Raw genomic sequence first — 13,269 nt, 5'->3', positions numbered from 1 at the left:
AGGTAAAATGTCCAGTGACCGAGCTTTGAGGAAGCAGCAGCAGCTGAACAACCTTGTGTATGTGGTGGCAAATCAGGCCAAACCTGGCGACAGAATTGTGGATTTCTGCAGCGGCGGGGTATGATATCTCTCCATATTCTCTTTAGCTTTCCCAAGACTGTGTGACTTTATATTACATTCAAGACCGTGCTTTTATCTGGCAAGATTGTTGTCTCAGAAATCGCAGACGCCTTAGGGACCAATTTTAACTTGTTTCCTTTCCTGCTTCCTTCAGGGCCATGTTGGGATTGTGCTTGCTCATATGCTGCCGTCATGCCAGGTAAAGTCTGGTTCGTAGATAAAAGAAAACGTCGGAAAACTGCGTGACTCAGTCAGCTGAGACTGGCTCAGCCCTGCTCTCTGAGTTTGTGATCATTCACCCAGGCCAGCTATGTGGGACACACATTTCCTTTTTTCTTAGAAATGAACTTCTAAGATTCAGAATCTTAAGGAAAAAAAATGTAAAGTAGGATCACAATAACTTTCAACTTTTATAAAAAGAGTTATATTTAAAAATTTAAAAAAAAAATAAATCACCATTCCACTACTAATTAGAATAATGATAAAACCAGTTTAATTGTCAACATAATATACGCTGGAAATACTGGCTTCTGAAATTTGTTGAGCATATTCTTTCGGTAACCTCATCTTTATTCATTGCATCAAAATTGTAACAACAATAATGAAATTAAAAAAAAAAAAAACTTACCACACTGATCAATCAAATGATTTTCTCCCCGTGTTCTCCCTGTCATTGCCCTTGAGGACGCTTATTATTGCAAACTCTAAAAGTGCAAATACAGTCTTAGTTTTCTGTTTTCAGTCAAGATTGGATCGTAAATGTTGCAAATATTTTCATTAAAACATCACTTAAATATGACCACATAATATGTTTTCAAGGAAGTGCCCCATAATTTATGCAATCGCCACCATGTATCAGAAGTTTGTGCTATTTTTAGTCTTCTGCCATATTACATCATTTTATCCCAGTGACCTTCTTTTAACATGAAAGTCCAGAATTTGATGTCATTTTTTTTTCAAAAAGCTACAATTGAACTTGGTCACATTCTTTGCTTGTAAGCCTTTAAAAGATGGAAAGTGATTACAGTGTGACTCCACTCCCAGGAGAAAAATGAGGAAGAACTCATAGAGCAGTGCAAATGATGTGCCACAGAATGATGGCAGTTGGAGGGATGGTGTTTCTCTTTTACCTTCTTAGGAAATCAGGAGTCAAATAAATAAGGACTCCTGGGAGAAACAGACAGGTGTGTGTTTTATTATTTAGAAAAGCAACAATAGTGTGGTTGGAAGAAGAGGAAGAAAGGTCAGAGTAGAATCCTGGAGAAACAGCATCAGGTACATGCTGTCTTTTTTTCCCACCCTAACAGTTCCCCTGGAAATGGACATTCAGACTGGAAAGGGGAAGTCTTGGCTGAAATAAAGAGGGGAGAGCCTTTGACACTAAGTATACTCGGACAGGCTTTTTTATACAAAGGGACCCAGGGTTTTTCCATAAAGATAAGCATGAGGACAAAATTTGGTTAGAACTAGGAAGGTAGTGATGAAAGTGACTTAGTGCAGCCCACTTTTCCCCATCCAAACCAACAATCCTTTCCCATCTGCCTGGGCCTGGGTTACTGGAGAGACTCCTGATGGTTGCACTGCCTTCTGCCTCGCCCCCACCACCAATCTGTACTGTACATTGCAGCATGAAACTTCTCCCATCCCCCATGATCTGGATCCTTTTGCCTCTCCGGCCTGGTGTCCACCTTTTATACCTTGACCATCACCATCACGTACTGTACCCCAACTACACCAATTTTCTCAGTCCTTCAAACACACAGTGTGTTTCCCACCTTGAGCCTTCATAATGTTTCTCTCTCTGCCTGAAACACTCCTGCAGTGCCCCAGATAATTTCTACTCATGTTCAAGCCTCAGTCAATAGGTTACTTTTCCACATTAATTGACTAAAACCTGCTTTAGTCATCAAGTTTAGGTGCTCTAATAACATATTACATGTATTTTATTAAGCACTTACCACTGTATTATAATTGCTGGTTTCACTTACATCACTACAACTGTAAGCTTTTAAGAGTTCAAGGATCTTGTTCATTTTTGTACCATATTATCTGACATACTTCTTGGCACAGGTTAGGGGTCAATGTAATATATTCCATATTATTAAAGCTATGAAATACAGCAGTAATACTTTGCCCTAATGTCTGAATTGTGTTCCTGAATATGCTTTGTTTTCTCGGTGAAATCTAGGTTACATTAATAGAAAACAAGGAATTATCATTAATACGTGCTAAGAAGAGAAGTGATGAGCTAGGTCTAAGCAACGTTTGGTTTATTCAAGCAAATATGGAGTATTTTACAGGAATGTTTAATATTGGGGTAAGTAATGAGCAATTTCAATTTCCTTGGTTAAATAAATAAGAAAAATTATATGCCATAGATAGCAGGGGTGTCCAACCTGCAGCCCGTGGGCCACATTTTAGCCCAGGATTGCTGTGCATACAGCCCAACACAAAATTCTAAACTTACTTAAAACATTATAACATTTTTTATTATGCTTCACAATGTATTTACTGTGTGGCCCAAGACAACTCTTTTTCTTCCAGTGTGGCCCAGAGACACCAAAAGGTTGGATACCCCTGAAAAGGATATACTTTTATATTCTTTTCTAAACAAAGAAATTCATAATTTTTGTTTTCTATTATCTATATAGCATAGCATACCAGTGATATTATTTTAGTCATAAAACTTTGTCATTACATGACAGAGATAACATTTGTGCCTCAACCAGACAAGAACTTTATTTTCCTCACTGTAGGATCCCGTTCCTAAAAACAATGTTTGACACACAGCAAGTGCTTAAAAAATAGTTATTCATTGAATGAGTGAATGAATGAATGCTAATGAAGATGACTTCTCTTGATTTATTCTACATTTTCAAGAGACAATGAAAGAAAAGAAAAAGAAAGAAGATAATGAAAAACATAGCTTATTAGTAATGTGTAGATACCGGAGTTACCTTTAGGTAATATTTACTTTAGCTAGGATTCAATATCTGCATGTATTTGTAGCTTCTAAGAGACAAAAAATATATTAATCATGTTTCTATAACCTTAAAACCAAAGTATTATTATTTGATATTACTAAAAAGACCTAAGACATGATTCTGCAGCTCATTTAAACCCAAGATCGTGTGCTCAGGTGGAATTTGAGTTTCATCAAGATGTTAGTGTTGTTGCTGTCCCTCATATTTGTTTTAAATCATTTTCCTGATTATTATAGAACTATATGCTCAATAGAGAAAAACACATAATAATATTAAGAAGAACCACTGGTACATCCATTACCGACAGATGAATATGGATACTTGCCCCAAACCTTTGCTCTTCAGATATTTACACACACGTACAAATGCATACTTACACACATGTTAACATCGTTGAGATTATGCTATATCATCCTGCTTTACTTGAACATTGTCACAAATCTTTTCCCTAGTAATTAATCCTTTCCCTTTTTCATGTCATTACAATGTAATTGTTACAATACAATGGTGGATATCTTATGCATCAAGATGTTTAAGACTTTTGATACATTTGCCAAATCGCTTTCCAGAAAGGTTGTGCTATTGGGCATTTTCAGCTGCATATGTGCACATAACATACACAGTGGGCTTCTCCAGATGGAACTCGTGTCCAGTTTCAGAAGCTCAAACTTTTTGTAGTACTTTTGATTTTTTTTTCCAAGGAAGGTCATTTCCGAGGTATCAACTGTTGGAAATTCCTGGGGTGTCTTGATAGTTTTTACAATCTAAAAAGTACACAATTTGTTTCCTTTGTAGACGTGATCTAGATTGGTTCTTTCAAGCCCATAAAAAGAAAAGTAAACTTCAAGAAAACTGTTAATGAGGTAACTCTTCATAAGGAAATTCAGGAAAGTGTAGACATCTAATCCAGTAAACTCAAGTTAAATATATATCTATGTGCAGTTTAAGTTGCACAGAAACATGGAGGTAAAGAGTAAAGCTTCTCCCATTAAATGAGTCTCTGAGACAGTGCCTGTGTCACAGGATACCAGGCAGAATGTGGAAGGTAGCACAGCATTGCTGCCTGTCTACTCACCTCTCAAATCACAAAATCCCAAGTCCATAACCATATGACTCTTTCTCCTTCTGTGGCTTATAGATAGTAAGTCACTGTGGCATGTTCTTGTAACCTTCAAAGTCATAATTTACTAACAACAACTAAAAATGTGTATGTCTTTTGGAAGGGATATTGTGTCTACATTTCACAATAATATATCCATAATTTCTTTTACTTTCATAATTACCTTTGTCCAGATATATAGAAAATGATTTAAAATTACTTGGAGGAGCATTAAACCAAAATTAGATTTACTGTCAAGAAAATGATATGCCTGGGACAGTAACTTAAGCACTGTCACTGGATAAATCAAGCTGAATGCATCAGTGACTCTAACTCTTGTATTGAGTAGGTTCGAGTGAAAGTAGTGCTGCTAGGGAGGAGACCAGAATAGCCAGGTATCGGAAATGCATTAAAACTGCGTTGATCCCTGATTGTGTGATATTCCAAATAAGGGTTTAGATGGCAATTATGTTTATTTGGTAAATGCTTTTTTCTCTTAGTCTTTTTGTTTACATATAAAAATTAATGGTGTAAACAAGATTTTAAGGAGAGAATTTTAAAGTCTTACATCCAACTATCTTTAGGAATTGTAAATAATTTATATATAGAACAAAAATACTAATTACTACTCATATCTTCATTAGTACCACAAACCATATCAGGCAAAAATGGATAGATTTACTAATTTTGTTAAACTAGGTTTATTTGAAATAATGAAAGAAATAAAAATATTTTCTGATCTTTCTATAACATTTTCCAACACCCTCACCTAATGGACCTCCCTCTTATAATGAGAATCAAAAAGGTAATGACTGTGTTTGTTCCAAACAGCCCCTTTGTAGTTTCTGATTTACATTGTGCTTATTTGAGAAATATATTTCTTTAGAAATAGAAATGCTTAATAAGCATATAAAAACATTCAAAGTCTCTAGTAACCAAATACATTTTAATTTGTTTTTTAAAATATTGATTTGTTTGTTTGTTTGTTTATTGGGGTGGGGAGAGAGAGAGGGAGAGAAACACCAATGTGAGAGAGAAATATCGATTGGTTGCCTCCCACACATGCCCCCACTGGGGATTGAACCTGCAGCTAGCATGTGCCCTGACTAGGGACCTTTTGCTTTGCAGAATGATGCCCAACTGAGCCACAGTGGTCTGACCCAAATACATTTCAATTGGAATAACAATATTTCATTTTGCTCTAAAATTTAGAGATTTTTGAAATATTGTTACCCATTGACTACAAGTTTTCAGTGAGGTGGACTTAGTCATAGCTTTGAAAATACAGTAGCTTTGAAAATTTTCATTTATATGATATTTGCAGTGATTTGCTAAAGATATGAAAAATTAGTTACAATGGTAAATAAAATAGTGAAAGATGCAAGATGGCAGAAGAATAGGTGGAAGTTACACTAACCTCCTCCTGGGACCAAACTGGAATTACAACTAAATTATAGATAAATCATCCTGAGTAACCAACTGAGCACTAGCTGGAGAGAAGCCTGTAACCAAGGACATATGGCAGAAACCACACCACCACCACGAGACTGGTAGGAAGTGTGGCATTACAAGAGGGCTGGCGGGACTCCCATTGGTTGCAGCTGAAGTTCCAAAGGGACATTTCATCAGCCTGGGGGGCTCCCCCTGAGAAGAATGAGGTCTAAACCCCAAATTGGGGTTCCTAGCCCTAAGCACCAAACCAGAAAAGGAACACAAATACCATCTGGCTATGAAAAGTAGTGGGGTTTCTGTCCAACAGGGAAAGATGGTTAGATATGTAGAGAGCCTCTTAAAGGGCCAACAGAAAATTTTCTTTGTAGCCACCTACCCTGGGCTCCAGCACAGCAGACTACAAACACATGAGGAGAATCTGGGCTTGGTGGCTCTGGGGAGAGAGCTGAAGGGTCAGCTGCCAGGACCTCTATGATAAGTCCTTTCCCATACTGCAGAAGCCATCTTTTTTGGGCAAAGCACTCCCTTCCATGCAGCATCAGCACTAGAGGAAGCAATAACCCCAATTGCAGCAGTCCCTCTTGCCCCACCTGGTGAAGCTTAAGCCAGGCTGCTGAGGAGTAATGCTACAGGCTATTTCAGTGATCAAGTATAACAGAAAGTCTGCTGGTGCGGGTGGATCTCTGGGAGCTTTGAGATTTTAGCTGACCCTCCCCCAACCACAGTGCAAGTAAAAGCAGGCCTTGGTGCACAGCCTGGTCCTTTCTGCACACAAACAGCCACTTACTGGCTGTATGACCTTGGGCAACTAACTAGTCCTAGTATTTCCATCTATTAAATGAAAATATGTGGTTCATAGCACGTTGATACCATGTATATGAAGCATTTAGCAGGTTTCTGGCACTTAGGAAATACTCCGTATGTTGAGCCTCTTCTCTTCTTACTGTACAGTGTGATATCAACCATCTAAAAACTGCAAAGTAAGGATTGGAAGAAATTTTGCTAACATGTATTTTTTAAAGGTGGCTAGCTCTATATACTGCATAATGATATTGTTATTATTTTCAGTATTCTCAAAGTATCCCAAATTTAATGTTATTACTTTTATATTCATAATAATATAAATAACAAAGAAGAAATAAATATTTATGTTTAATATTTTATAGATAGCTTATTTAGCCAAAAAAAAAAGGTTAATGGGGTCAAAAGGATTGCTATAATATATCTAAAAGAATTCTGCACGTATAAGATATATAATATTTAAATATTACATGTGTGATTTCTTTCAGAACCAGTATTTGATTATTATATAAGTACCTTTTAATTGATTTATTCTGATTTTGATTATAATGACTCTTAATGTCCCGAGGAAAATATAAAAGGCTTTCAAAAGTAAAATTCATCCAAGAAGGAGTTTTTTATTTCAGCTTCAATATATGCAGCTGTATGATCCTGAATTGTGCTTTATAGGTTGAATGTTTGCATCTGCCCTCCCACAAAAACTCTCAACAAAGTGGATATAGAGGGAAGATAACTCAACATAATAAACACCTTTTATAACACATTACAAACATCAAACTCAGTGGTGAGAAACTGAAAGCTTTTCCTCTAAAATTGGGAGTAAAACAAAGATGCCCACTCTTTTTAAAATATTTTATTTATTTATTTTTAGAGATATGGGAAAGGAGGGAGAAAGACAGGGAGTGAAACATCAATGTGAGAGAGAAATATCTATTGGTTGCCTCTTGTACATGCATGCCCTGTTCAGGGACCAAACCCACATCCTAGGCTGAGAATCGAACTGGTGACCTTTCGCTTTGTGGGACAATACCCAACCAACTGAGCCACTGTGCAGAGCAAGGATGCCCACTCTCCCCACTTTAATTCAACATAGTATTTAAAGTCCTAGCTATAGCAATTAGACAAGAAAAAGAAATCAAAGGCATCCAAATTGGAAAGAAAGAAGTAAAATTGTCACTATATGCAGATGGTATAATACTATATACAGAAAAACCTAAGCTCCACTAACACTGTTATAACTAATAAATAAATTTAGTCAACTTACAGGATACAAAATTAATAAACTGAAATATGTTGCATTTTTATACATTAATAAGAAACTATCAGAAAGAGAAATTAAGAAAATAACCCCTTTTACAATAAGCATCAAAAAGGATAAACTATGGGAATAAATTTAACCAAGGACGTGAAAGACTTTTACTCTGAAAAATATGACACTAAAGAAATTAAAGACAACACATATAAATGGAAAAATATACCCTGTGCCCATGTAGTAGAATAATTAATATTTTTAAAATCTCCACACTATAAAACGAGCTACAAATTCAATGTAATTCTTATCAAAATAACAATGACAGTTCTTACAGAACTAGAACAAACAACCTTAAAATTTTTATGGAACCACAAAAGACTCTAAATAGCCCAAGCTATCTTGAGAAAGAAGAACAAAGCTGGAGGCATCATGCTTTCTGATGTCAAACTATACTATATATCAATAATAATAAGACAGCATGATACTGGCACAAAAACAGATACATAAGTCAGTGAAAGAGCATAGAGAGCCCAGATATAAATCCTGCTTATATGGTCAATTAATCCATGACAAAGGAATCAAGAATATAAATGGGGAAAAGACAGTCTTTTATAAATGGTGTTGGGAAACTGTATGACTACAGACAAAATGATGAAACTGGACCACTTTCTTATACAGTATATAAAAATAAACTCATAATGGATTAAAAATGTAAATGTAAGACCTGAAATCTTAAAATCTTAGAAGAAAATTATGTAGTAAACTCTTTGATGTTGGCCTTAGCAATATTTTTTTGATCTGTCTTTTCAGGCAAGGGAAACAAAATAAAAATAAATGGGACATCAAACAAGAAAGTTTTTTGCACAGTGAAAGAAATCATCCAAAAAAAGGGGGGGCAACATACTGGATGGGAGAAAATATTTACAAAAGCTATATCAGATAATGGGTTAATATCCAAAATATATAAAGACCTCTACAAGTGAATATCCAATAATAAACAATCCAATCAAAAATGGGAAGAGAACCTGAGTAGACATTTCTCCAAAGAAAACATACAGATGGCCAATAGACATATGAAAAGACGCTCAACATCACTAATCAGGGAATTCAAATTAAAACCACAGTGAGATATCACCTCACTTCTTTCCAGCAGGCTGTTATTAAAAAAAAAAAAAGGTAACAAACAATACATGTTGGTGAGGTGGTAGAGAAAAGGTAACTTTCATGCACTGTTGATGAGAATATAAATTGGTACAACCACTATGGAAAACAGTATGCAGATTCCTCAAAAAATTGAAAATACAGCTACCATACAACCCAGCAATCCTATTTCTGGGTAATTATTTGAAGAAATCCACAACACTAATTTGAAAAGATATATGCACCTCGTGTTTATTGAAGCATTATTTACAATAGCCAAGATATGGAAGCAACCTGTCAATTGATGAAATGATAAAGATTTGGTATGTACATACAACAAGGTATTATTCAGCCATAAATCAGGGTGAAATCTTGCCATTTTTTACAACACAGTTGGAACTAGAGGGTATGCTAAGTAAAATCCATCAGAGGAAAACAAATACCGTATGATCTTACTTACATATGGAATCTAAACAAACAAAATAATGAACAAATAAAACAGAAAGAGGTTCACAAATACATAAAACAAACTGATGGTGGCCAGAGGAGTGGAGAGTTGAGAGACTTTTAAAAAGTAGACTTTTTAAGGCTATTTTTTAAAAAGAGGTTTATTATTGCCTTCTTGGCTAGCATGGGATAAATAATCCTCATTATTGTGAAAACTTACTTTACCGGGTTATACTTTTAAGACCTAATTTACAATGTGTATCAATGCCTCTGCTCTCAATATTACACAGACATTGTTGCCAAACAATATTACAGGAAAGGCCATTACTATGAAAAATATGCTTTGCATTAAAAAACTAAAACTGTCAATGCTAAGCAACCTGCCATCCAAAATGTTTTAGTTGAATAATTCTAGCAATAAAAAACAGTCATACTCATATAGTTTTGAGACTTTAAAATGGTAAATATCCCCAATGTGTGAAAAAGCATGATTCATAACTTTACAATCTTAAATGCACAAAAATGGAAGCTTAGTTGTGCAGATACACAGGAGACTGAGGACATGTCAGACTGTAAACTGCTTGTGGTTATGGATGACTTTGTTCTTTGCTTCTTGTGTTTTTTTCAGTTTCCTATTATATGCACTTATTAACTTTTAAAAAATAAATGTTATTTAAAAATAAAATAACATAAATTAAATTAAATAAAAATAGTCACCTCAATCAGGGAATAATGTATTGATTTTCATAGTAGGATGAATATTTTTTTATTTGACTATATATATATATATATATATATATATATATAAAGAAATTTCCCTGGCTGGTGTAGCTTGGTTGGTTGGAGCATTGGCCTGTAAAGTGAAAGGTCATAGGTTCGATTCCTGCTCATAGCACATGCCTAGGTTGCAGTTTGGGTCCATGATCAGGGAGCATACAAGAGGCAACCAATCAATGTTTCTCTCTCACATTGAAATTTCTCCCTCTCTGTCTCTCCCTTGCCCACTCTAAAATCAATAAGCATGTTCTTGGGTAAGGATTAAAAAAAGAGAAAAGAAAAAGAATATATATAGATATATATAGATATAGATATACACACACACACACATACCCACATAAATATGTATCAGATTTGAGGCATATATGTGTGTGTGTATGTGTGTGTATATGTATATATCTCAGAACAGTTTATGTTCAAGTTATCAGTATTTAAATGTTTCTGTTTTACCCATATAAATTTTAATATGATTATGATTTGTCAAGGCTGAGTGCTTAATTACAAGCTCATTTCTATTTATGTATGTGTACAATTAGAAGATGCCAATGCAATTATAGAATGTAATTAAGTAATCCTTTTGATGGGTAATTTATATAATCCTTTTTTAAAAGATAAGGAGCTTGAGAAATTATATATTTTGCAAACATGATTTAGAAAAAATCATTAAGGCAGATGGAGGACTTCCAGGTAAAGAGGGCAGATAGAGGCATTTCAACCCCCTTCTCCCCAAGAAAGATCATGACCCTAAATAACAAGAACCAGAAAAATTGTTCTCTGTCATTAATGAAATTACATTCAACATTCTGTTACTTGAACCACAATATCTGAAGGCAGAAAGCAGATAGAAGAAAAATGATAACTTATTACATAGAGAAGGGGAAGATCAAACTGAAATACCTGGGGAGAGGGATTGGCAAGAGGCTATCAGGAAGTCACTTTGCTCTCACAGAATCCCAGAAAATTTCGCGAATTCAGGATAACAGAAACCTCAGAGAAAGGGGATAAAGAGGGGCTGAAAGCACGTTTAATTAAAAAGATTTAGGGATCCAGATTCCCATCCCCATCTTGTGTAGACAAGTAACTATTTGTCCCCAACTCCCGCGGAACCGGAAAGTGTGTTCTATGAAGACACCAAATCAGAGAGGCTCCCAGTGCAGGGATCTGAGGCACGGAGGGCGAGGGGGTGCGCCACACTGAACAAGAACTACGTGACAATCTGCATACCGAACGATAGAAAACTTCTCCCTCCCCATGCTGCCATTTGCTCTTAATTCCAGAACTTCAGAAGCTAGAATCATCTCCTTAATCAAAGGGATTAAAAGATCCTCCTCTGCAGAATCAGAACTGTTCCCAGAGAAAAGAATTCCAGATGCCATAGCTGTAGTTGAAACGGAAACCAGCTGGTCACCTGATCAAACACTAGTGAAGCCCTCTAGTCTTCAAGCCTTTCATTCAGAACTTCCAATCAACTTTTAGTGATTTGTTCTTTAATATGAATTGAAAGCCAAAGAATGTCAAATGTGGAAAACTTCCAAACTAGAAGATAGAAACCAAAGCAACAAACATGAAAAAGGATCCTCTGATTCAGGGAGAGATCAGAAAAGATAATGCATTGATGAAACAAGGGTTGAATAAAAAATGAAGAGAACTATCAGAGAACTTCTTGGAAATTAAAAATATATGAATATATGTATCTAAATTAAAAAGTAGAAATCTAAAAAATGAAATGTAGAACATTATCTGAAAAAAAAGAACAAAAAACAAAGAAAGACAAAGAAATAGGAACTGGAAAGAAGGGGTTTTTTTTTTCAGAATTTTATGGTTTTGTTAACACAAATACAATGTGTACACAATCAGTCTATTCCTTTTCTTCACTGCTCAGCCTGGCATTGGGATTAGTGACTCTGATGGGCAGCTGGGCCGCTCTTTCCACATTGAGTTTGTGGTTCTCTGAGGAGATGTGAGCAATCTCTATACAGTGAGGTTTATTGCACATCAACAGCTCTTCAATCTCCATGACACTGTGGACCAGGAATTTCTGGAATCCACTAGGCAGTGTGTGCTTTGTTTTCTTGTTGCTCCCGTAACCAATGCTGGGCATAACAACCTGGCCCTTGAATCTTCTGCACACCCTATTGCCAATGTCTCGGTTCTGCCAGTTCTGCCTAATTTTAACATATCAATCTGACTGCTGTCAGATGAACTTCTTGGTCCTCTTTGTGACAATCTTGGGTTTCACAGGGGGTCTGAGGGCAGCCATGGTGCCAAGTAGGAGATGGCTGCCACCTTGGCAGCACCGAGGAAGAGCAAGAAGTTTTTTTTAAAAAATAGAGATTCAGTTCACAAAGTCCAATGCTTCAGCAATAGAAGAGCCAAAAAGAAGAAACAGATAAGATGGTGGGGAGGAAATATCAAAGAACTAAAAGAAGATAATGTATCAAAATAATGTGTTTCTTTTGATTGAAAATTTCACTTGAAAAATGACTCAAACCATGGCACACTGTTCTGAAACTTCAGAACACCAAGGGTGAAAAGTAGTTCCTAACAGTTTCCAGACAGGGGGAGAAAAGGCCATATTCAAAAAATTGCAGTCAACATGCCCTCACACTTCTCAAGAACAACATGGAGGACAATGAGGCAAAGACTTTAAAATTCTAAAGGAAATTTTTCAGTCTAAAATTCTCTACCTAATTAAGCTGTCAATCATGTATGAAAGTAATAAAATTTTCAGGTCTCAAGAAAGTGTATATGAAGAAACTACTAGAAGATTTGCCTCATAAAACAAGAGAGTAAATAAGAAAAAAGAATAAGTGGTAGCCAATGTAAGGGGGGATAGGGAAAGTCTTGGATGTTTTTTAAAAAATGTACAGCACACTTAACTCAGCAGTGAACAGTATATACAAAGCAATAATAATAAAAGCCGTACATAAACACAACTAGAAATTGAGGATGATAATAGTGAGAGAATGAGAAAAAGGAAAAGTGGGGTTTAAATGTGCAAAAAGAGACCTAATCTCCCATAATGGGAAATCAATAGATAATGTCTAACATTTATAAGTCAAGAGAAAGCAATATACATTTATGATATAGAAAAACAGATGGACTTCAGAAAATAAAACTAATGAGTTGAAAAGCATTACCTTTGGTCACCAGATTTTCTTTTAGGGATAGAAGAGTGTGTACAGAGCAAGAGACCT

At 35.7% G+C, this 13,269-nt stretch overlaps 1 protein-coding gene and 1 pseudogene across 3 annotated transcripts in view; one reads left to right on the top strand and one right to left on the bottom strand.

Annotated features, from left to right (window-relative positions):
- GSTCD (glutathione S-transferase C-terminal domain containing) overlaps positions 1-13,269 on the top strand; it is a 135,131-nt gene that overhangs the window by 96,430 nt on the left and 25,432 nt on the right. For 2 of the 3 annotated variants that reach the window (XM_036025710.1, XM_028507767.2), the window contains exons 6-8: positions 3-118; positions 275-319; positions 2,309-2,437. In XM_036025710.1, the coding sequence (XP_035881603.1) occupies positions 3-118; positions 275-319; positions 2,309-2,437 (290 nt within the window). The remainder of the gene's footprint in view (positions 1-2; positions 119-274; positions 320-2,308; positions 2,438-13,269) is intronic. The other variant, XM_036025707.1, reaches the window with a different exon arrangement.
- Positions 11,888-12,972, bottom strand: LOC114493071 (annotated as a pseudogene).

Source organism: Phyllostomus discolor, chromosome 1, assembly GCF_004126475.2.
Source record: "Phyllostomus discolor isolate MPI-MPIP mPhyDis1 chromosome 1, mPhyDis1.pri.v3, whole genome shotgun sequence".
NCBI lineage: Eukaryota > Metazoa > Chordata > Mammalia > Chiroptera > Phyllostomidae > Phyllostomus > Phyllostomus discolor.
The sequence above is the reverse complement of the archived record's forward strand: the minus strand, read 5'-3'. Positions and strand labels throughout refer to the sequence as shown.